Genomic DNA, 25,129 nt, shown 5'->3' on the forward strand with positions numbered 1-25,129 from the left:
ACAAGTATAATATTACCGAAATTTAATTAGTAATGCGTTATATTACTGCGTTACAAAAAAAAGGAGTACATTACTGTAATTGCGTTACTCCCAACACTGATAGTAGATATAGTACCTTGCAAAAGTGTTAATTGGGTTCTAATCTGCAGCATGAAATGACCAACTTCTTCTCTGGGGACTACCAACGTTAAACTTCACAACCGTCTCCTGGGCCCAGTTTTTCAAAAAATTTAATCTGGATCAAATTGATCCAGATTTGGAAATCCCATGTTTTGCTATCCAGGATCACCTGATCCATCTTACTTTTATGCCAGTTTTTTTAAAGGAAAGTAAATAATAGCTATTGTTTGTTTTAATTTTAAGAAACAGAAACACTGTAATAAACGGAAACATTTTACATTCTTTATTTTGTTATACTGTTTTTTGTTTAGTTTTGTTGTTTACCATATCTCATTAGATGTGACATGCTTCAAATATGAAGAAATGTATATATCATCAGTAAACATTGATTTTGTGATCATTCACTTTAAAAAAAACACTGATTTTATTTGGTTTGAAAAAAAATCACAACTGAATCCACCCTTCTGATGGAATCAAGGATAATAATGTTTTTTTTTTTTGGATCAAATAGATCCCAAACCAAGTTCAAAGTTTTGAAAAACCCAAAGGGCAGGTTTGATCCAGATCAAATGTAAGATCGGATTACGTGATCTGATCTTAGTTCATGTAACCGAGCGTTTCTTAGATTGTATAGACTCACTGTTTAACTCTAAAATGAAGACACGGGCTTCCAATGCCGGAACCAAGACGGCACTGCACGTCTCACTTTAATCTCTTTCTTTTCAGTTTTACACAACCACAAAACGTCAGAAAGAACAACCCCTTTCTTCACTTCCCTTCTTTCCCTTCAAAATAAAAGCTCTATATTTACTACAACTTCCTCCTAAGCCTCAACAGGGAGGTTACACAATAAAATACCTTACATTCAGAATCCCTCTTTTGCTTTCGACAAACCCATTTCCAAGATTTGATCCAATCCGTGATCCGAAGTCCCACTGGATTACTTTTGAAAAACTGGGCCATGCCCTCTGACAGATCAGATAGAGACTCTGGAATCTGGTACAACCACCTCTGATTGGCCAACACTACGTTTCTGTTAACCCTTTCCTTGACTGGGTTACAGGTGCTGTACACGGGGAACATACTACTACTATTACTGGGTTCCAGGTGCAGAGCATCGGCGACAGCCACACAGGATAATAAACCTGTTTCAAGCCCTCTGAACCTGTCAGTTTGTCCTCTGTCACTAACAGACAACTTCACAAACTAACTTGAAGCACTAAAATTGATTTTATTTTAAAAAATAGTTGTTTTTTTACTATTATAGATAGTAATTTTTAGGGGGGGCTGAGATTAAATTTAGGGTTTTAGGGCTCGAGCCCCCCTAAAAAGGGTCTAAAATCGCCAATGCTTGAGTGTGTCATATACCTTTTTATTGCATTTATGTAGGCTACATTTAAAACGGCATAACATTACGCTTAAATGTAGGCCTATTAACTGCCAGATGCAGTATTTTCTTTCAACAACACAGACTGAATCTTTTGATAAGTTGTTGCATTTGCATCAGAACTAAAAAGTACAAAAAGCACCGTTATTTTTTACAGGTTTTACATTAAGCCTTTATTCTTTATTTACCAGCTTTGTCAAACATCTGTTTCACAAGGGAGACGTGGCACAGAGCAGCAGTAACAGTGTCAACAAAGGACATTTAAATGACTGGATTTAGAGATTCCACCTCAAGTTTTAAACTCATTCAGCGATAGCCTAATATGTTTGTTTTACTGCTTAATTTATTTCATTTATCTGTAGATTATTCCATGCAGTAGGTGCAGAAAACCTAAAAACCTTCTTTCCCAGTTTAATTCCAACTTTGGGAACAGCAAAACCCCCAAAAAACCTGCAAACAGAGGCAGCAGCTTCCATAATAGGCTACAGATTTAACAGAGAAGATGAAAACATCCAATGACTGAGGCGTGTAGCCTTTATAAAGCAGGCTACTTCAATCTTTACAACAAAATATCAACTGGAAACTCTTAACCTTGAGGCTGAAAGTAGACAGTCAGAGAGGAACCACACTCACTGGAGCTGTGGAAATAATACAAGGTGACTGAGATGAACGTGTAGGAGCATTTTTTATATAAACTCAGAGCTTTGTGTTATCTGGATTTTGCATGCGGTCGCCCAGAGGCCACTGTGTGTGTGTCCTTCTTTGATACTGCTGCTCTTGTCTAAACATCACTACAGGACGTTAATCCTCCTGTTGTCCTCGGGTCAAATTTGACCCATTTTCAAAAAGTTTCTCTATCAGAAATTTGCATTTTCTTTCAACCAAATTTAAAAAATAAATGAATGTGGATAGTTCCATACAACGCTCTTCAAAAGTTAAATAAATGATCAGTTCACTACTTTCATTGAATTTGGGTGTTTTATTCAATTTTATAGCATGTAAAGAAAAATTGCTAATAGAACGTTGAAAATCGTAGGAAAAAAAAAGTCAAAAAAGCACAGAAAAGTGACAAAAATGTCAGGAAAATCTTCAAGACGCCAGGACAAGTGACAAAAACATGGGAAAAGCTTAAAAAAATGTCAAAAAAGCGCAGAAACTTATTGACAGAAACTTTCGAAAAAAAAGTGTTGAAAAAGACGAGCAAACATCGGAATTTGTTTTTTACATTTTGACCCAGGAAAAGAAAAAGTTGCATCATGGTCGACGGGGAAGACAACACAAGGGTTAAATCTGGAAATGGGGTTTATTTTATTCTTAATATAGCTGTGAAATAAATCTAACGCAGTTCGTTTCTTTCTTAGCTTTAGATACATGGAAGTATATAAGCAGTAGATATACACACTCAAAGTACAAGCCCCTAAAATTAGACTTAAGGACAGTAAATGATCAGTCAGATTCTCCTCTGTGCATCCTGGAGCCAACAGACTGTTGTTTATAGTTCACATTTCCAAATATTTCAATGACGGATATTCATATTTAATAAAACATTATTTAATCTAGGGGTCAACTGAAAGCCCGACTAACATCCCAAATAGGGCTGGGTTGAAATATAACCGATTCTCCAATTAAAATCAATCTTGGAGTGATCTGATATTGATTCATAAAATCCAGAAATCAATCTTTTAATATGTTAATATAGTGTCAGTCCTGTTCATTAAAAAGTACTTTAAACAAACATTTTGGGGGTCAGTTCTTAATGGAAACATCAACCTGCTGCTTTATAATATTATTATTATTATTATTATTATTATTATTATTATTATATGTGAGGGTTACTTCTTGCTTGTAGCCTACAACTTAAAGCAGAAGTTCTGAGAATCTCTTTTATGTCCGAGCTGAACTGAAGTTTCTCTAACCTGATTGATATCAAATTGGAATCAAATCAGGAAATCATTGCAGGGTTTCTGCAGGTTTCACAAAGTAAAATGTAAGACTTTCTAAGACCTTTTTAAGACCATTAAGAATGTATTGAAGAAAGCACAAAAAAATTGCCAAAAAAAAATCTGAAACTTAGGAAAAAGCACCAAAAACTTCCAAAAAACCCTAAATTCTTTTTGGGAGAAATGTAAAAAAAAGAAAAAGAAAAAAAATGAAAATATTGAAACGGCAAAAAAACAACAAAAAAACGTAGAAAAAAATTGTCAAAAAAATAAAATCAAAAAAACAACCTGTTTTAAATTATTTAAGATCTAGAACACAATACTTCAGTGAATTTACGACCTTATTAAGACCATTAAGAATGAAATTTAAAACCTTTATGTAAAAAAAAAAGAAAAGAAATTGCCAAAAAAAGGAAGACAAAAACTTCTGAAAAACCAACAACTTCCAAAAAACCCTAAAACAAATGTCAGAAAAATGTAAAAAAAAATTAAATAAAATGAAAATTGTAAAAAAAACAAAAAAAAACAAAAAAAAAAACATGTTCGCGCTGTTTTGGCTCTGACCAACCTGATTATCGGCCGTCGGACAGTCTGGCGAGGTCGGACCTAGAACACAATACTTCAGCGAATTTAAGACTTTTTAAGGCCATTAACAATGACATTTAAGACCTTTATGTAAAAATAAAAATAAAGTGTATTTAGGGAGGTCCCGTGAATTCTATGCATGTATTGAAAAAAGCGTAAAAAAATAAATAAAAAAAACGCCAAAAAAAAAAGGAAGCCAAAAACTTTGGAAAAACCACCACCAGCTTCCAAAAACCCCCAAAAAAAATTGTTGGAAAAATGTAAAAAAAAAAAAAAAAAAAAAAAAACTAAAAATGAAAACGTCCAAAAAACAATAAAAAAATAGTCACAAAATAAAAACCTGTTTTAAATTATTTTAAAGAACACAATAATTTAAGACTTTTTAAGGCCTACAATTTAGATTTTGAAATGTTGAGACTTTTTAAGACCCTGCATTGGTGATACCCGGCCGTGATCACCAAGGCAACAAATAAAGTGAACCGTTTCAGTGTTTCAGTCAAAACACAAAGCAGAACTGAAGTCAAATTGTAAAAGTTATTTTCTCATATTTACAGAGAGAATTCCCCCAAACGGTTGCATTTCACAAATCTTATTTGTGAACACCGCTTACATACAGATCCCAAACGTTGGCAGCAGCAGCTTCAGAAAAGACTGCAGATGCTTTTTAGAGTCCTACTCTTTCACATGTTCACACAGGTCACAAATAAAATGTGTCAAAATCCAAAGAAGTGAAAAGAAAATGGCCTTGTGTTGTTGAGCCCTGCACAGCAGATGTGTTGCACACAAATTTCAAACCACATTAAGACAATTTTGTTCAAAAAAATGTACACTTTTAATCAGCAGTAAGTAAATTACTCAAAAATGAATTAACGTCTGACGAAGAAAAAGAACCAAAAGGAAACAAAACTATAAATCCAGGAAATCCTAGAAAATAAGGAATTAAAGTTTGTCAATCAAAAATAGCTTCACCTTATTACAAACATATTTACAAATCTTAATCCAGAAATAAAAAAGGGCGAATTTCTGTCAGTGAAAAGCAAAGATAAAGAGAAGTCCAACCCGTTCTCACTCCCAACTCGTAAAATACGGACGCTCGGACAGTGGCTGTCAGCGTCTGATACGACGCAAAAATCTCCCTTCAGCGTGTTTGTGGAACGCACCGGGAAGAGCAGCAGCTACGCTGCGCTGTAAGATGACGTAGCATTAAGAGAGACAACGGTAGAGAGTAGCATGAAAGACCGAAAATCTGCATAGGGAGGGTGGATCGGTCAAACAATACAGGACTTTCACCCAGGAGACCGGGGATCGTGTCCCAGCGCGTCACGTTTCCTAAACCCAACTGTCCTGTCCTTTACCTAAACCCAACCGTCCCGTTCTTCTTTACCTAAACCCAACTGTCCCGTTCTTCTTTACCTGAACCCAACTGTCCCGTTCTTGTCCCGCATATCACATAAACGTACCTTTTTATAAGCCCACCCACAACCTTTTCCTAAGACTAACTGCGTCAAAAGTGAAGCCAATAGTCCCGACCCAGAGCGTTTAGATGTGACTCTAAAGGAGACTTTTAGCGTCAATAACAAACGCCAAAGGCACCTGACCAAGCGTCCGTATTTTACAAGATGGGAGTGAGAATGCGTTGGTAAGTCTGACTCTTTTCTTCCGCTGCCGAAACGTTGACGACTAAAAGTCGACTCGCAGAGGAAAACATCTGAACTTCTGGTCACTGAAAGCGTAAACAATAAATGTTCTACTCTTTTGAAACATAATTTTTCTCATAAAATCTAACTTTGCCGAAAAACGCTCAACATGGTGGTGACAACCGCTGTCGAGTTAAGCTGAAAATCTATACACAAGTCACACGTTAATGAAAAAACAAACATAATTATGTATAAAACTATTTTGTATGAAAACAAACTTTTATGAAACTAACGAAGATTTCCCTCCGGTGGCGTTTTCGCAGCTTCTACAACTTCATTCTTCTTCAGATCTTCATGTGATGAGCTGTGAGGAAACATTCAAAGAAGCTATAAGTGATAATGACAAATTAAAAAGAGAGTTTTCTAATGTTGCAAACAAACATTAAGTACTTTGAGTGACCGTGGCAACGCAACAGAGCCTCATACTTCTACAAGTCAACCTCAAAAGTTTAATTTCAGATAGTTTTGCTTTTCAAATTGACAAATTATGTATAAAAGTATTAATAAAATCCGTGCAGATTAACTTTCCGTTTGTCAATTTATAAGATAAGATAAAACACAGAAAATGTTCATGCATCGTCTGCTCCAACAGTCAACAGGTGACATTACAAAACACACAAACAAGCATCTGTATGTTCACCCAACAATGAGACACACACACACACACACACACACACACACACACACACACACACACACACACACGTTTGACTTAGTTCATGTGATCTCTTTGACCTCAGTGAATTAACTAAAGTGTTAAAATGCTTCTCAGTGATCTGCAGAACTGTCCCCAAATCTTTGTTGTTCTCCCCGGTGTTTATGTCACAATACCGGTCTACAATCTCTGCTGGATCTAAACTCATTTAAATAAATGTATTGGGAGCTTTCAGTACAATGTGTGAATCTCTTTTGTATCTCTATATAAATAAATAAGTGAGTTTTCATTTCAAGTCGTTAAAACTGTCTGACTTATTGTCACGCAGAGAAGCAGCTAAATCTCCTGATCTGTATTTCTGGTGGATCCACATTCTTCAGAAGCAGAAAACCAGTGTTTTTGTTGGAGACTAACTCAGCTGTTAAGTTTCTGTTGCTCCCCTCCCTTCCTCCCTCCCTCCCTTCCTCCCATAGTCATTTCCTGTTGATTGTTTAGTGTGCCTGTTTCTTCCTCTTAAAGAGGATGTAAGTAATCACTGACCTGCATCGACCTCTGCTGGACACCAACAGGAACTGCATAGTTCTGGCTCAGTGTCTCTGTGACACGTCCCGTTAAATGACGTTATACTTCTTTCATAAACTGTTCTGAAGTGACCTGCTGCGCAATCTTCTAGCAGGGGAGACGGCAACTGAATATTTATTTCTTTATCTATGAATCCTTTGATTCTTTTCAATCTAGCAACACATTTTTTAATCCAAAATGTCAAGTTTCTTCAGACTGATCTCATGAAGTGGTGCATGTATGACACGCCAATTCGTATGCCATTATTGGCGTGTTATCAAGATGCATACTCGCTTTTTAGCGTGTTTATCAACGCCGTTTGGCCTCCATTGACTTACATTACCTTGCGATTGCGTGTGAATTTACGCCGTAGCGAGTAGTATGAAAGGCCGAAAATTCTCATAGGGAGGTTGGTCGGGGGGGAGGATAGAGGTGTTTAATTAATCAAATAATCGATGCATCGAATTGTGGACATGGACGATGCTGCATCGATAATTGACCAGGCCATAATCGATTATTTCTGTTTTCAATTTAATCTAACAACCTTTCTGTTTACATGTTCTGTTATGTTTTGCACATTCAGGAAGTGCCGTGTGCTCAGTGCTGTAGTTTATTTAGTATTAGAGCACTGCAGAATGTTTGGTTTTTGAAGCTTGAAAATCTATGAATTAAATATCCTTTATGGCTTCAATAGAAAAAATGTATTTGACGCATCACGATATCGAATCGAAGACATGATAATCGTAATCGAATGATCAGTTAAGATTCACACCTCCCGCGCGTCACGTTTCCTAAACTCAACAGTCGCTTTCTTCTCGTTTGTTTACGTCCGCTGTATACAGCGCAGACATACACGCGGATAGCTCAAAATGCGTGCAGATGACACGCCACTTGGCGTGGGCGTGTATGTTTACGCAAAGTCATGATGTCATGTTGAGTTTCTTAAAGCGAGGTCTTCAAAACAAACACGGTTCAAATTTAACTTTTTTCATCCACCAGCCAAATGGCTTGTGAATGTTCAAATTTGACCGGCCACTGAATAGAAGATTAACATTGTTTTTTGGGCTGTTGAGTGAAGCAGTCGACCCACACACGCAGTACAGTCTGCCCCAAGTGCGTGACTATTTACCCCACACGCCCCCCCTTCTCCGCCCACCATGGCAGCTCCCAGATCGATCACCCTCAACTGCTCCCCCCTGTGGCCTCATACGTCACCACCCTGTCCTCCAAACAAACGCTCTGGCTGCCTATTCACAGACCACCTCTCATCGTCCAACTGCATCCCTTCACTATGGTCAAACCGTATTTTGTCATCGCGTCAACACAGCATGCCAATTTGCTCAACCTCTGTCCCCTTCCATACCTGCAAACTCAGAAACAGCCCTCCTCAAAGTCACCAACCACTCCATCCTCCTGTCCCGACTGGAAACCTACTGCAACATCAGTGGCACTGCACTCTCCTGGCTTCGTTCCTATCTCACCAACAGACAACAGTTCATAAACATCAACAACTGCACCTCCTCCGTTGCTCCTCTGTCACAAGGCGTCTCCCAAGGTTCAGTGCTTGTTCCTCTCCTTTTCATCCTGCCACTCGGAAATATCATACACAAACACGGTCTTCACTTCCACTGCTACACCGATGATGTCCAGATCTACATTTCCACCAAATCCATCACCACAGCTACATCCTCCACCCTGACCAACTGCCTCACTGATATTCAAACCTGGATGCAAACCAACTTCCTCCAACTCAACTACAATAAATCCGACTTGATGCTCATCGGCCTAAAATCCCTCACAAAGAACACCCATAACTTCGGTCTCACTGTCAACAACTCCACCCTGTCTCCATCCCCACACATCCCTAACCTGGGAGTCATCTTCGACAGCAACCTCACTTTTGAAAACCACATCAACCAAATAACCAGAACTGCATTCTTTCACCTCAAAAACATTGCCCGTCTCCGCCCATCACTCACATTCTCTACTGCCGAATCACTTCCAGAATTGACTGCTGCAACAGCATCCTCTATGGTTCACCTGCTAAAGCCTTAAATAAACTCCAATACATCGCAAACTCTGCTGTCCGTCTCCTCACCCACACCCGTCCTTCAGAACCTCCACTGGCTCCCTGTTTCCCAACACATCCAGTTTAAAGTCCTCCTCCTCACCCACAAAGCCCTCCATAACCTTCCCACCTCACAGACCTGCTCCACAATCCCCCCCGTAACCTCCTCTCCCCACCACTCAGGACCAAGCACCGTACCTGGGGTGACAGAGTACCATGTAAAACGCTATATAAATAAAATGTATTATTATTACGAGCCACTTTCATATTTTACCAGCATTTGGCTGGTGGATGGTGCCAATTTTGAACCCTGGTTGAAAACCAAACGATATACCGCTCACTGTGATATAAACAGAGAAAAGCAGGTCATTCTCTGAAGTAAAAAAAAAATGTTATACCATGAACTAAAAACAAACAGCACGAACCAGAGTGGAGCGGTGAGAATTTTCTTCCCTTGCTCACGGAGCCGTTCATTCTCTCTGCTCCCCCGTTTCATCTCGCTCTACTCTAGTCGCTTACTGCTCGCTCCAGAGAAAAAACAAGCTGAACTGTATTTATCAGGTGAACAGCGGCCGCCCTCACTTCATGCCCGGAGCTCCGCCAGCAAAATGGCGACCGGATGACCGGCACTGGTGGCATGGAAGAGGGCGAGCGGATCCGTTCATCTGCAAGTACTGTGCTGCAGTAACAAAGAGACGGGCTCCGGCACGGTTCACACTCATGGTGCGAGCAGTACCAGAGCCAAATTGGAGTGGGGGTGAATAAGGAGATGCTCCAAGATTTTAAAAATCTACTCTGCACTCCATCCAAAATCCCCGCGCTTGCTTGCATGAACACAGTGCTAAGTGTGTGTGTGTGTGTGTGTGTGTGTGTGTGTGTGTGTGTGTGTGTGTGTGTGTGTACTCACAGATTTAACAGTCTGTTTGATGTAGTCCTTCTTGCTGGCCAGGTCGTGGTCCGGGTAGGTGTCAAACACCTAGACAACATAAATGATTAATTTATTCCTATTTTATACCACATCGTGTAATAACATAGAACATCTACAGCGTTTAACGCCCGAGTCAGAGAGCATCTCCTGTGTCAGTGAGAGCATCTCCTGTGTCAGTGCTGCGTGTGTAAACAGGAGGAGGCTGGTTACCCTCTGGCAGATCTGCTTCATGGTCATCTCCTCCAGGTTGGCCTCCTTCAGCAGACTCTGCACCGTCTCCTTCAGCTGCTCGTCTGTCGGCGCCTTCTTCACCATCTTGATGAGCGGCTCGTCGTCGTCTGAACTGTCCTCGGCTGCAGGCAAAAACAGAAAAGCACAGAGAAAAATGAGAAGACGCTTCGGTAAAAAGGCTCTTTAGTTGAACTCCAGACTTTTGGAAAAATTCAAATCAGAGCTTCTTCCGTATCTGGAATGGATGTATTCTTGAGTCTATAAGGTAACAATAATATAATAAGATAACCTTGTTTGAAATGGGTTTGGCTAAAAGAAAATTTTGGTTTTTTCTATAGTACTAGGTACTTATACTATAGTGACTGGGTTAAATAGAATTGCATTACTAAAAAGAGACTAAAACACAATTTTCATTGACTAAAACTAGACTAAATGTCATCAGTTTTCGTCGACTAAAACTAGATGAAAATAGTCATGGATAATTCTGACTAAAATAAGACTAAAATGCTCAGACTTTTAGTCGACTGAAACTTGACTAGACTAAAAAGAGTATCAACGTGACTAAAACTAATACAAACTAAAATGACAGCTTGACACAAAGACTAGACTAAAACTAAATTTAAAACAAGCCGCCAAAAACAACACTAGGGAGGACAACACAAAGGTTAATAAAGCTCAACCGTTATCAATCAGGTAAATATTCAATCTTAAAATAATATCTGTAATTACCCCTGCAGCCCTGATTATTATGACCTAACCTGTGTTTGTGTTGTTTTTTCTGTTGCTGCTGCTGTCGGCCTTCTTGCTTTTGGCGGCACGTTTGGCTGGAGTCGATTTCTTCTTTTTGGGCTGTAAAACAAACATCAGCTCAACAACAACATCACAAGACATCTGAGAGCTGAACGTCACAAAGCTTTCAAGAAAAGACCAGAAGAAAACTCAGTTATAGCAGCAAAAAAACACAGAGTGTAAATAATAATAAAGCCCCAAACACTCTGGAGAATGCTAAATATTGACCAATACTATTAGCTATTAAGGTCACATTACATAATTATATAGATTATTTGGAAAACGACACAATATTTGAGACAATATCATTAAGATTATATCTTATTTACAGTAGATCAGATTTATATCAACTCACAAAAAGGCAACTAAAATATGATTTAACAATTTTATTAATGAGCTCTTCTAGTCGTTTAAATGAAAAACAAACTATTTTATTTGATAAAAAGAATAAATATAAAGTGGGAATTTCAAAATATGTACCCATGACCCTTTGCTGCATGTCATCCCTTTTCCCCCCGCCCCCTCTTTTCCTGTCTATCTCAAAAAAAAAATCCATATAAAGTCTATATTTTTAATTTGCATCGATCGATATAGTGATCCAGATCGCTGTATCGTTACAACGGATGCACCGAATCCAGGATTTGGCCGAATGTTGGGCTTTTTGACGGGGTTCGGTTTCTGCCGAATCTTTTTTTTTTCCCACCGAACCGACCCCTACGCTTGCACTTCGCTGATCGACGTAATGACGGCGCTGTTGATTATGGGAAGGTGTTTACGTAGGTGGAGCGTTCAATGCAGCAGGCTGTGAGAAAGTGGAAATGGAACTGGTGAGCAGAAAAAGTGTAGTTTGGCAGAACTTTCAGTCAAAAGAAGGCCATTCAAGTCCAGCTACATGTTCAATTTACAATGCTGATTAGTCTGGTGGTGGCGAGGACCCTAAACTATACACAACATCACCGCTGTTACAACATCTGGTACGAAACATCTGGAAGAATACGAGTTGTGATGAAGGAATCTACAGACAGCAGCCAGAATGCAGCAACTTCAGGTACGGCAAAGGAAGGACAGTCACAGTTTACTTCATTAATGTCTTTACTGTGTTCATGGACTGAGGATGGGACGAGGATTCTGTAGTTGGTTTCGGATTCAGCAGAATCTTAACCAGTGGATTCGGTATTCGGCCGAACCCCAAAAATCTGGATTCGGTGCATCCCTAATCGTTAAACTCTAATAATTTAGATTATAAAGACTCAGTTCACACTTCTAATCTCTGGAGCTGCTTTCCATTCAACTCTTTGCCACTGTGAGCATTTTAAAAGCCATTTAAAAAAATGTTTTTACTGCATTTGACTTGAGTTTTACCTTCTCCTCAGCTTCACTGTCGGCGTCCGATTCGGACGCGTCTGAAACTTCCTTCTTCGCTCTCTTTTTAGGAGGAGCCGTCTTCTTTGCCGGTGGCTTCTGTCTTTTCACCGGGGCCGATTTCTTGGAAGCAGACTTCCCTCTGCCGGACTTTGATTTGGGAGACTGGCACAAAATGTTTGTGGATTAAAAACTGAAATGACTACTGAATAAAAGTAAGAAGGCAACCAGATAATTGTTTAGCATCTTAAGCTTATTAGGAATTACAGAGAAACAGCTTAAAGTGATCAAAAAGCTTGGGACAGAATAATTTCTACAAAAAAGGTGTTTAAATTGCTAATAATAATAATAATAATAATCTTAATACTTAAATAATCAATCAATTATTTCATTAATCAAAGATTCAGTTTGGAGCTTTACCAGAAAAACTAGTTTCTAATTTTGTGTTCAGCCTAGAAAACCTTACCTCATCATCGTCTTCCTCCTCCTCCTCCTCTTCTTCTTCCTCCTCCTCCTCCTCCTCAGCAGACTCCTCTGACTTGTCGGAGTGGTCCTCTTCTTTCTCGGATGGTTTGTCCTCTGCGTCCGATCCCTCGGCCTCAGCTGAAGCCGCCGCCTTCTCATCGTCCTCGTCGCCATCCTCGTCGCTGCTCGAGTCCATGACGATGGCTTTGGACTTGCTTCCGGCTTTGGACTTCTTGGGACTGGAGGACGAGCTTCGGGGTTTGGGTTTGCTCTTCTTCTTGGTGCTGGTCTCGGAGTCGTCGCCAGACAGTTTCTTCTTTGATTTCCTCTTTTTCTTCACCGGCAGACGCTGCCAAAGCACAAACAGTGGGAGTTTTTTTAACATTAATATGAGTTCCCTGCCTATGGTCCCCCAGTAGCTAGAAATGGTGATAGGTGTAAACCGAGCCCTGGGTATCCTGCTCTGACTTTGAGAAAATGAAAGCTCAGATGGGCCGATCTGGAATCTTCCCTTTATGACGTCATAAGGGGAAAGGTTACCTCCCCTTTCTCTGCTTTGTCCGCCCAGAGAATTTGGCCCACCCATGAGAGAGAGAGACATCATGGCTTTAAAACAAGCAAAGTGGCAGTTGGTCAAGGCCACACCCCCGCCCCCCCACCCTCGCCCCCCCCTCTCTCCTCCTCAATAGCATTTAAAGCTGCAGACACAGAAATGGCACATCCTAAGGAAAGCTCATTGTGGGACTGGCTCTAGTGGCTGTAATTCTGCACCAAGGCTGAATTTCAGGAAAGAGACTTCAGATACAGTATTAGAGGACCACTAAGGCCTATATAAAAGAGACTTCAGATACAGTATTAGGGGACCACTAAGGTCTATATAAAAGAGACTTCAGATACAGTATTAGGGGACCACTAAGGCCTATATAAAAGCATCCAAAGAGCACCATGTCATGGGACCTTTAAGGAGAGGTAACTTCAAGATCTTACATCTATATTATTAAGACATTTTTAAGACCTTTATGAATGAAATTTAAGACCTATAATCACGACAAAAGTACAACAAAATGCAGAGTCACAAATGTACTTGTAAAGTAAATAAATGTATTTAAATTGAATAAAAGCGACACGGAGTAATAATGACCTGTACATACACAGCAAATTATATTTGGGTTATCGAAAGAAAGAACTACAACACCACGGAATTAAAAAAAAAAAAAATTTCAATGAGCATTACAGGTAACGTTACATGGACATAGGAACATTTAAGACCTGCTTAAAATTATTTAAGACCTAGAATACAATACTTTTAGACTTTAAGACCCCGCGGAAACCCTGCTCTTAGCAATTTACGTATCTCATACTATACCAGATCTGGCGTCACGGTTTCATAAACATTTGATTTGAATGTGCCATTGGCCAATCAAGAATTGAGTTGGCGCTTGATGCTTTTGACGTTCATTTTACACCTTTAACGTAAGCTCACCTTCCCGCTGTTTTTAGGTTCAATAAGGAAAGTCAGGATCCTGTCGACCAGATCGGCGTGGGTTCCTTTCTTCTCCAGATCCAAAACACCACAGACAACCTTCAGTTTTGTGTTGGTTAAGTTTGAATTCCTGCATTGAAAAGAAAAAGAAAAAACAGTTGCTTATTGTTATCAGTTTGTCCATACGAAGTCAAAGCAAAGATGCAAAGTCGTGGCGCGAATGAAGCAAATAGAGCGGCGCAAATGAGGAGAGGACAAAAAATTCGCCTTATTCGTGCCGCACCGCGAATTCACATGAGTTGTAACATTCGAGAAATTCGCGTGTAGATGTGTCACAAAAGCCAATCAGTGTTTAGAAAGGAGTTTTCTTTGGGAAAAGTAAGCAGCGAAGTTTAACTACCTGGTAAGTTCTGAAATTATATCTCTGTTGTTGTGTTCATGGAGCATCTCCAATGTTAGCAGAGCCCTGATGGAGCCAAACTCCATCCAGAAAACAAGCATTTTAAAAGTTGTTTGCTTGTCGTCTTGTGGACAGACCTGACAAAGTATGAATTCAGACTTTTTTTTTTTTTTATTACAAATCTACATCATGATGTTGTTATTTCTGCATACTTTTTGTCCGTTTATTGCAAATGAGAATTTGCAAATGAGAAAGAATGAGAGAAGGCAGTAAAACATTAGTGAGCCGCACACCAGGCCGCCTGATGGTGTTGCTAAGAACTTGCAACGTATAACTATTATCAGACCGGCCCTCGCGGCCTCGAAACACTACCGGCCCACCGGGAAAAGTCCCGACTCTCCCACCACTTCGCTACTGATTTCGCCAGCCGGCTTCTCTGCACCAAATAGGCCATGCTTCCACGCTTCCAGGGATGATCTCGTTTTTATGGAGACAGACGCGGTGTGCATGGAGGGGAGGGGCTGTGTCGTGTGTGTGTGTGTGTGTGTGTGTGTGTGTGTGTGTGTGTGTGTAGCCTATGTGAGAGAGACGCGTGAGTGACAGAGAGACGGGGGGAGAGCAGGGAAAGGAATGAACGAATAAGCTGCGCGTTTTAAATAGCGTAAAAAAAAGAATAAAAAAAAAATAAAAAAAAGAATAACGAAATTCAAATATAATTCGAATAGTAAAAAACAAGGCTTTGTGAAGTCTAAGCTAACTTTACGTACTGTACGTTAGTACAACATTACGGAGCTAACGTTGAGTACAGAGTAGCGTTAGTACAGGGGGGAGTGACAGGCTGCGGCTGGAAATCGTAAGATGGACGGGAAATAGTTTTAACATGACTTTAAAATCGACTTCCACCGAGCCAAAGTGCTTATGTTAACATTAGTTAGCTCGTTCTTGTTTTCTAACTGCGTTGTGAGGTATAGTAACGTTAGTTTAGCTGGGAGCTTCATGGAGACAGCTAGAGTTAATGTTAGCTGTCAGAGTTAGCTTATACTTATATATTACCTTCTAACAGCTGCATTCTCAGTAACGAGACAATCTGCAAGAAGGAGGTTGCTTATAAATCACTAAAATAGTGGCAGCACCGTTTGGCTTGCATATTACTGCAGTTAGCATCGTTTGTTACTTATCTAGTTTATGACAAATGATTTTGGCTGTGCTTTCTAACATGTCATTGTGCTAACCGAGCACCGTTAGCCTTTACAACAGAGCCGGTGGGTACGCGAGTAAACACAAATAATCCAAATATTGCGGTCAAACTCACGCGAATGGTGTTAGGCGAATATTTTATTTTGCCTTGGTTTGAACACGCTATCAGTAGGGCTGTCCTCGACTAAAGAAATTCTTAGTCGACTAACACTTATATGATTTTGTCGATTAATCGACAGAGCTGTGCTCTTTGAGGTGATTAAGACTAGAAAAGCACAATATAAATGTAGTTAATGAACCATCTGTAAAACTGACTTTCTCCACAATTAATCCTGCAAAAGCACCACTTTAAATCTTGTGTTTACCAGAAATGTGCTCATAAGTTTCTTGGAAATGAGTACTTAAGCATGAATAAGCATAAAAACTCATCAACTAAAGAAATCTTAGTCGACTAAGACCAAAACGACCGATTAGTCGACTAATAGGTGGCAGCCCTAGCTATCAGAGCAATTTTCCAATCACAATCAGACACCACTTTCTACATTATTACATTACATGTCATTTAGCTGACGCTTTTATCCAAAGCGACTTACAATTGCTACATATGTCAGAGGTCGCATGCCTCTGGAGCAACTAGGGGTTAAGTGTCTTGCTCAGGGACACATTGGTTGATGTATCGCAGTGGGAATCAAACCCAGATCTCCCACACCAAAGGCATGTGTCATATCCACTGTGCCATCACCACCCTACCTTCTATCTTTATATTTTGGAAACAAGAAACCAAAATCAATCCTCTGATTCCACATGATGACAGAAAAGGAAACGTGTCACCACCCAGAAACTTACTTGAGGAGTTTTTCTCGTTTCTTGGTGTACTGTTCGCTGTCGGCGTCAAAAGGAAAGCCGTTAAACAGACGCAGGTTCTTCTTTAACAGGGCCATCTGATGAAAGAACAAACAATACATTAATTTCAGAATAGTAATTGTACTCCTGGTAAATTACGTTTTTGTCACTTTTTTCAACGCTTTTAAAAAAAATGTACGGTCATTAAACCTAATGTATATGACATTTTACCTAATTTTGGAGTTAGAAAAAAGCAGAAATTATAAATTATTTTGACTAATAGTTAAGATCAGAGGATGTTGAGTGGATCACAGACTGGTTCATGTCAAAGTTTAGTCAGGAGACTAAAACCATTTAAACAGATTTTCTGAAATAATATGAAATTGAATAAAATACCCAAAATTCATCAGTAATCATTAATTTTACCTGTGAAGAATGTTGCATGGGTCCCATACAACCTACATGCACACATCCAAGTTATTTTGGAGCAATTTGGTTGTAAGAAACCCATATTTCTGAGATGAACAACTTTGAAAATGGGCCAAATTTTACCCAAGGACAACACAAGGGTTAAAAAGACTAGATCAACTATTTGAACTACACCACAAATGTATCCATCCATTTATATAAAGTTTTCCAATGTGCATTCATATAAAGTTGTGAAAAAGAACCGTCTCTCTTCAGGGTTTCTGCAGGTTTTAACAAGTCAAATTTAAGGCTTTTAAAAGACATTTTTAAGACCTTTATGAATGAAATTTAAGACCTATAATGACGACATAAAAGTACAACAAAATGCAGAGCCACAAACGTATTTGTAAAGTAAATAAATTTATTTAAATAGAATAAAAGCGACAGAGTAATAATGACCTGTACATATACAGGAAATTATATTTGGACGAGCGAAAGAAAAAACGACAACACCACAGAATAAAAAATAAAAAAAACATTTCAATGAGCATTACAGGTAACGTTACATGGACGTAGGAAAATGTAAGACCTGTTTAAAATTATTGAAGACCTAGAATACAATACTTTTAGACTTTTTAAGACCCCGCGGAAACCCTGCTCTTAGCAATTTATGTAATAAATTATGTAAAAAAGAAAATACAGACTCAAATCAATATACTTGACTCATATAAAAGAGTTTCTGCAGGTTTCACCAATTCAAATATAAGACCTTTTTAAGACAATTATGAATGACATTTAAGACCTATAATCACAGCATCAACTGATCCCTAAATTCAGTTTTTTCAAGCCAAGTATCGCTAAACTTGCACTTTCCCAAAGCTGAAGAATAAAATCTGTCTGTGGTACAACCTGAAAGAGACTAGGGCTGGACGATAGGGAGAAAATCAGATATTCTTGAGCAAATACCTCGATATCGATATTGCGGCGATATTCTAGGGTTGACAATTCGTGCTCTAACAAAATATCTTCACACTTAGATTTTAGATAAATCACATCAGTAATGTGGACATAATGTCTAAGTGGGGAAAAGGCAAATAGAACAGCTAGAACAGTCTGGTAGTTTCAGAAAAGTACATCACTTTACTCTAATGCAGCCTTTAAAACCAGAAAAATATTACGATATCCAAAATCTAACATGATATCTAGTCTCATATCACGATATCGATATACTGCCCAGCCCTAAAGAGACTCGCGCCAATAACACAAAAGCTGATTGGCTGATATGGAAGTTGCAAATTGGTTTCATCGTAGTCGAAATACAGCGATTATATTTGGACTAAAGCGAAAGAAAGAACTACAACTCTACAAATTTTTAAAAAAGAGCATAAAGCCTGGTTCACACAGGACGATTTTAAAATTGTCGGCCGATTTTCCAATCCTGAGAGACCCCACACACAGTTTTGGTCGTACAGCGTGTGGTGCACAGCACACGGCAAAATCAACACATCACACACGAACTGATTTGACTCCCGAGCATTCCCAGGTCAGACGGGACATCTCGCAAAATACCTCGAGATCAAACGTGACTTCAGAGTAAACAATCATGGCGGACGAAGAGGATGCAGTGGCGATAATTTGTAGTTTGTTTTTAACCGGAAAAAAAACGTTATCAAAAGAAAAGGCGATGGTCAAAGAAGTGGAGACAACGCGAGCATGGACTATACTTGCTATACTTATCTCCGACATCCACCGGACTTTCTGGTGGATGTGCCGCCGGCTGTTTTGATGTTGTTTCCCGGTGCTTTCCTCGCCGACTCGTCACCTCGCTTTCTGATTGGCTACACGCCACAGTCCACAGGCTGCGTGCTCGTTTGTCCCCGGGGGGACACCACACACGAGGAGAAATCGGGCCAAAACAATCTAACATGTTGGATATCCCCGATTTGAGATGGGAGCGGTCCCGACGTCCTTCCGAGCAGACGAGAGCAGTCTTAACACACCACACACGGCAGGAATATCTGATCAGATTATTTTACCATAATCGGAGCATCCTTAAGATTGTCGGAAGGGGCGAATCGGGGCTAAAATCGGCCTAATTATCCTGCCGTGTGAACCAGGCTTTAGAGGAAGCGTGGCATCGACATAGAAAAACTAAGACCTGTTTAAAATAATTTAAGACCTAGAACCGAATACTTCAGCGAATTAAAGACTCTTTATGGCCTAAAATATTTTGTTTAGAAATTTTAGAGACTTTTTAAGACCCCGCGGAAACCCTGCATGTCTCTGTCTTTATGTTGGATCATCTTAAATCATCCAGGAGTTTGTACCTTTCCCTGTCTGTCGAACAGGATGGCGTGAAGAGGTTTCAGGTCAGCTGCCTTTATCTTATTGATCTGGAAGCCGATACGTGGAATGTCTCCCAATTTATCTCCGCTACCTGAAATACGGGAAATAAAACAAGCGGACAGTTTTCATACACGTGTCGGCAAATGCTTGAATAGATCATCTTTAAATGACAAATACTCACATACTGTTAAAACGAAATGTAAAAAAAAAACAACACAAAGTTGTGTCTGTCGTAGTTAAATATTTACCATCTCCAGTCTTGAGCTTCTCCTTTTGCTTTGGTGCCTGGAAATCGAGCCTCTCGACTGTCTTCTTTGCCCGCTTGCCTTCGATGATTTCACCTGAAAAATAAATTAGCATTACCGGCTTATTTCAGTTAATTTTCAGTATTTTCAGTACAGTGTCTGTTCCTTAAATAAAAAGACACCAGTTGTTCCTGTTCTCTGCATCTTGGATGGCATTTAAGAACCAAGGACTTAAACTAAGTGTAGTACCTTTTAGAATACCAGTGCCTGAACCGATACTTAAAAAAAAAAAAAAAGATAAGGAGCACAAGACGACATTAAAGAACAGCTTGTTTATTGCTAAGGTCATATGGTCAAAATTGAATGATTTATTAATAATGTAATAACAATAACTTATAACATAAACTTATTTCACCAGTAAATTGCAACAAAAACACGCACCAGTTGGGAAAAGGGTATTTTACAATAACTTTGACCGGTTTCAAGTGAACGCACCATCTGTGTTGTTTTTCCGACAACAGCAGGTGCAGACTGATATGTAGGGCTGCAACAACGAATCGATAAAATCGATAAAATTTGATTATTAAAAAAGTTGGCAACAAATTTCATTATCGATTCGTTGTGTCGCGCGACACGCCACTCAGTCGCGGAGATAAAAGCAATTGAGTTGAGTGCCGTGCGGAGCGGCGTGGAGCGAAAGAAAAGAAAAAAGAGCAGAGCGGGGGTAGAGGAAATACGGAGAGAGACCGGAGAGACCCGTAACATTATTCTGAAACACACGGCGGAGGCAGAGAAATCAGTACGACCTAAGTCATCCAACGTGTGGGAGCATTTCACACTAAATAAATCTAAAACGTGTTAATTGCAAGATAAGCAAAAGCGACACAGCATGGCACGGGCGCACCACGGTGATGATTCAGCACCTAAAACGTAAACATGTTGGAGTCCTTGATGAGGAGGAAGGAAACGTCCCTCCAGTGGTGCTGGTGTGGTGCTTACTCATTATCCAGCTTGACCTGCATGACAAGCTAGCGTTAGCTCGTTAATAACAGTAGTAAAGCAGGACTAAAGACACGTTTTTATTCACTCGCCTTTTTTGGCCCATTCATTTTTCAATCTATTGCCATGTATATATTCTGTGCTTTGTCCCATATCAGTTATTGTTGACAAATATATTTGTGTGTGTTGTACTTTTTAATTTCATTTCAAAGTTCTTTTATATCATTTGGTCATCTTAAGCTGTGTTTAAATGTGGTGTACAAATGAACTTAACTTGCACTTACTACAATGATGGTAATAATATAATTTAATGAATAAGCTTCAAGTGTGTGTGTGTGTGTGTGTGTGTGTTTGGTCTGTATCTGCTCTTTGGGTAACTTACCTTTACACAACTATTAACTAAAACAACATGTATGTATGTAAGTATGTATTGAGTTGATGTAAATTAATGTTTTTTTTATCCGATTCATCGATTAATCGAAAAAATAATCGACAGATTAATCGATTATTAAAATAATCGTTAGTTGCAGCCCTACTGATATGTCCCGGTGTTGGAATCCTCTACAGTGAAATAAAGTCACACCGTTTAACGTTAGCTGTCAGCATCTTAATCGAGTTTAATCCAGCTGCTAGCTAACGGTAGGCTAACGTTACCTGCTACCAAGTTTAGGGTTAACTAGCGTCACGTGCAGCGATGCTTCTGTTGCCTGTAACGACGTTTTGGAGCATCAGAGAGAAGCGCAGGCATTTAAGTGGCACCGAAATCAGTGTTGCTATTCGGTCCTGTAGATACCGGTCGTTTAGGCACCGATGCCATATTAGCATCGGTTTTCGGTACCCAACCCTAGCATCGACCACCTTTAATGAACTGAAGTTAAAAACGTTGTTTAGCAGATATATTAATACTTATTGTGGTTTAATTAATCGTAGTAACAGCAGAAAAGCATATTAAACCAGAGCAGAGGAACCAGGTCTTTCATAAACTATGACCACAAAGATTTAGGGCCCTATTTTAACGATCTAAGCGCACGGCGTGAAGTGCCTTGCTATTTAAATGACGTGGGCGCTGGACGCGAAATTGACAACTGCGTCGGTCTTAAACTAGCAAAGACACTTGCGTCGGGCTTTGCACTGCGCCGGGTGCAAGACAGGGGCCTCAAAAGGTAACAGCACCCTGTATGAACAGCACACACATGGTTTGAAAGCATGAAAATGAATTATTCCTGTGTGTGTTTAAGGCTACACTACTACCACGTTTTCATTTTTAAGCAGTTTTGAGACAAAAGCGTTCTCTGTCTACACAAGAGTTCTATCTCCAGTAGCAGAACTAATCTCTGTCCATATTAAAATGTCTGACAACACATATCACATGACCATTCACACACACTGGGCATGTGCATGGCGTTGTAAACAGGAAGCAGATTGTCCGGCAATACTCCGCGGTTATAAATCTTGGATGAATAAGTTGAAAATACTTTGGAGCAAGAACAACGGTGAAAAGTAAGAGCAGGGATTTATTATCTTGGAGTGAGGACGAGGTTGAACTGTTACTGAAAAGTATGTACGCTACCTAACCGATAAGACTGACTGACGTGCGTCCTCGTTTCCAAAGGTCTCCTTTGTGCCTGTCCAGACTACAAACCATCTCCAGAGTTTTCAAACCAAAACGGGGGCAGCAGTGTTTCCAAATGTCTCCGTTTTAGGAGCTCGGAAACACTGAAGCAGTAAATGTAGCTAAAGATATTTGTTTTTTAAACCAACACGTAGTAGTGTAGATGTAGCCTTGAAGTGGTATGACAGGTCTCACTACCACCTACCACAGATGGATTTCATCAGTGTCAGGTGCTATTTTAGTTGCTCATTCTAGATGACTGAACACAGGGAGTAAACGATTCCTTTTCTTTTACCAGATATTTTGGCGCTGCTTTTCTTCGGACTCGACAGGTCTTCCTGCGACGTCTCCTGCAGGTCCTCCACTTCTTCCTCTGACACTGCAGAGCCGTCCTTTGCTTCGCCCGCCATCTCACTCATATCACACTGCCTCAGTCCGTCTGATTAATCCTAACAGGAGAAGGATAAACATGCATTTATATCGCTGTAACCCCCCCCTGTGCTGGTCTGGCAACGAACGTGTTTTACACATGATCAGGAATACACACACCAAATGAATTAGTGTTTATGGAGCCTTGTAGCCAGATATGAATTTACAACAACAACACTGACATGCATAGAAATAAAGCATCATGTATGTGAATAAAACGATATACTCTTTACATTTAAGGATGGGTATACATTTGCTAAAAATGAAATAATATCCCCACACACTTGAATGTGAAAGGTGTGTCCAAGAACTTGTCACAATGCTGCTGGATCTAAAATGGTCTTACCCTGTGGGATTGGTTAAATATGCATCTTGTGTGACGTGAGGGCATGATGTACAAATTCCATTCAAAAACTAGCCAGTGTAAAAAATCTTTCGATACTCTTTAGGAAAGTTTCACTGAGGTTATTTAAAAAAAAAAATAAAAAAAAACTTTTAGAGAATCTTCAGGGAACTAGGATAGATATATATATATATATATATCGTTCCACGAATGGTACATCTGTCCCTCTTTAAAGTGTAGTTAAAGCAACTGATGGGAACAAGACAACAATGGAACATGATTGATTTAGGGCCTAATGGAATTACCTGTGCATTAGAGCTAAGGGTGGGTGGTGGCGGTGGTGCTAGAGTGGGTGTGTGGATGAGGAGACTAATTTGGAAAATGTCCCCCTGTCCATAATTCCTAATGCATTACAAATGGATGCCAACCATAGACAGTATATAAAGATCATGGGTGACGCATCTCCGCAATGTAGAGGTCTTCACTAGAACAACTTGAATTGTGCAACAGCAATAAAACTAGCTAGAAATAGAAAGGCAGGCTTACGTGCAGTTTTGTGTCCAAAATTATTTTCCAAAAACTGAGTGTCGCAGATGATGATGGTCTTACTTCAAGACAGGTTAAGGTTAGGGTAGCACAGGTGGTTTAGCAGGTTCATAATTAATTAAGGACATTGTATGGGGAATTTGGGACACTGAACTGCACGTATACCAGAAAGGCATTAAACATTGTACTTCAAAAAAAGGAGAAAAACAATTAAATACAATACATTTAAAATGCAATAATACAGTAATGCACACTGTAACAGTTAACGTTACAGTATGTGCAAATAAAGTAACGTTAAGTAACATCAGATAACGTTATGAAATGTCCTTTAGTTAATATAGTCTGGTGTATTAGACGTAGGCCGGACAGTATATTGGCTTCTAATGATTCAGTAAGTATAAACATTTAGCGTTGTGAACTCGTGTTTTACCAGCTAGGAGCTTTTGTACACAAAAACGACAGACTTCTCAATGGTGTTTGGCAGCAAGAGCAGACGCAATTAGCTAACACTAGCTGACGTTAAGCCCTGAATCCACTTACAATGAGCGGAATCTCCTCTTGAATTCAACCCCAACTTGTGTCAGTAAATGAAATACGAGTCGCGGATCTTTCGGAGTTTCTTAGGAAACATTCGGCTTACTATATGTATTACGCTGATGCAGGTTTGTGTCTTTATTCATTCAAAATAAACGCCCGTGCGAATTGGCGCGCTATACAGCTAGCTAACAACTGACGTTAGCTACCGTAATGTAAGGTTTAACCACTGCTGTGCGGTAATTACAGCGAAATAACGATATTACAACCTGATAAAGCTATGCGACAAGTCCGCATAAATGCCACCATGTATCCAAACTCTCACTGAGCTCACGTTAGCCGAGAAGCTATTAAAAGTTTACCTTGTTGTTGTGAAGCAGAGTGGACTGCGTGTCTCGTCTAGTTTCTTGTTTTCAATTTCATGATGGCGGTTTATCTGGGAGGCGGGGATTACTGCGGCGGCTACTCCACTGATTGGACCAAAGATGGATGACGTTGTCCTTCTTCGTGTTATAAATGGTGGATGGGAGGCTCCGGCACGTTAACGTTGCATTACCGTCCTCTTCTGTTGCTATAATGGATAAAGCAGTTTCAAATGTTAAGTGTTTATTAGTCACATAATACAATATAATATAATATCATATGATATACTAAAATGTCATTCTTCCTCCAACAATGCTAGAACAAAATGTTAAAAAAGAAAAGGGAAAAAAACATGCATCCAAGACATCAAATAATTGCATTGTTTACAATACTGAACATTTGACTTATATCACATTGTATATTCATTGTTGATTTTTATATATTCATATGCTTATCTATTTTTTTCCACCAACATATCTGTTTCTGTCTACCTGTAAAGTATTCTTGAAACTGTGTGTAACTTTGAGAGCAAAGTTCTTCTCTGTAGGTGTTCCCATATGGCCAACAGAGCTGATTGTGGTGTAAAAGGAGGA

The 25,129-nt window shown here is 39.5% G+C and overlaps 1 protein-coding gene across 3 annotated transcripts; it reads right to left on the reverse strand.

Moving 5' to 3' along the window:
• Nucleotides 1–5,988: 5,988 nt before the first annotated feature.
• On the reverse strand, nucleotides 5,989–24,659 carry dek (DEK proto-oncogene). Of its 3 annotated transcripts, none has more exons than XM_031319821.2 (12): nucleotides 24,536–24,659; nucleotides 22,617–22,770; nucleotides 19,714–19,806; nucleotides 19,447–19,556; nucleotides 16,715–16,809; nucleotides 14,272–14,401; nucleotides 12,790–13,137; nucleotides 12,324–12,488; nucleotides 10,931–11,021; nucleotides 10,152–10,294; nucleotides 9,921–9,989; nucleotides 5,989–6,033 (listed from the first exon to the last, which is right to left on the reverse strand). In XM_031319821.2, the coding sequence occupies exons 2-12, from the start codon at nucleotides 22,738–22,740 to the stop codon at nucleotides 6,022–6,024; spliced, it is 1,380 nt and encodes a 459-aa protein (XP_031175681.1). In that variant the 5' UTR covers nucleotides 22,741–22,770; nucleotides 24,536–24,659; the 3' UTR covers nucleotides 5,989–6,021. The 3 variants fall into 3 exon arrangements, with proteins under 3 accessions (XP_031175681.1, XP_031175678.1, XP_031175680.1); XM_031319818.2 differs by lacking the exon at nucleotides 5,989–6,033 and adding an exon at nucleotides 8,361–8,417; XM_031319820.2 differs by lacking the exon at nucleotides 5,989–6,033 and adding an exon at nucleotides 8,361–8,417 and having other exon boundaries at nucleotides 22,617–22,772; nucleotides 24,541–24,646.
• Nucleotides 24,660–25,129: the final 470 nt, after the last annotated feature.

The sequence above is a fragment of the Sander lucioperca genome, chromosome 10, assembly GCF_008315115.2.
Source record: "Sander lucioperca isolate FBNREF2018 chromosome 10, SLUC_FBN_1.2, whole genome shotgun sequence".
In the NCBI taxonomy this organism is placed as follows: Eukaryota; Metazoa; Chordata; class Actinopteri; order Perciformes; family Percidae; genus Sander; species Sander lucioperca.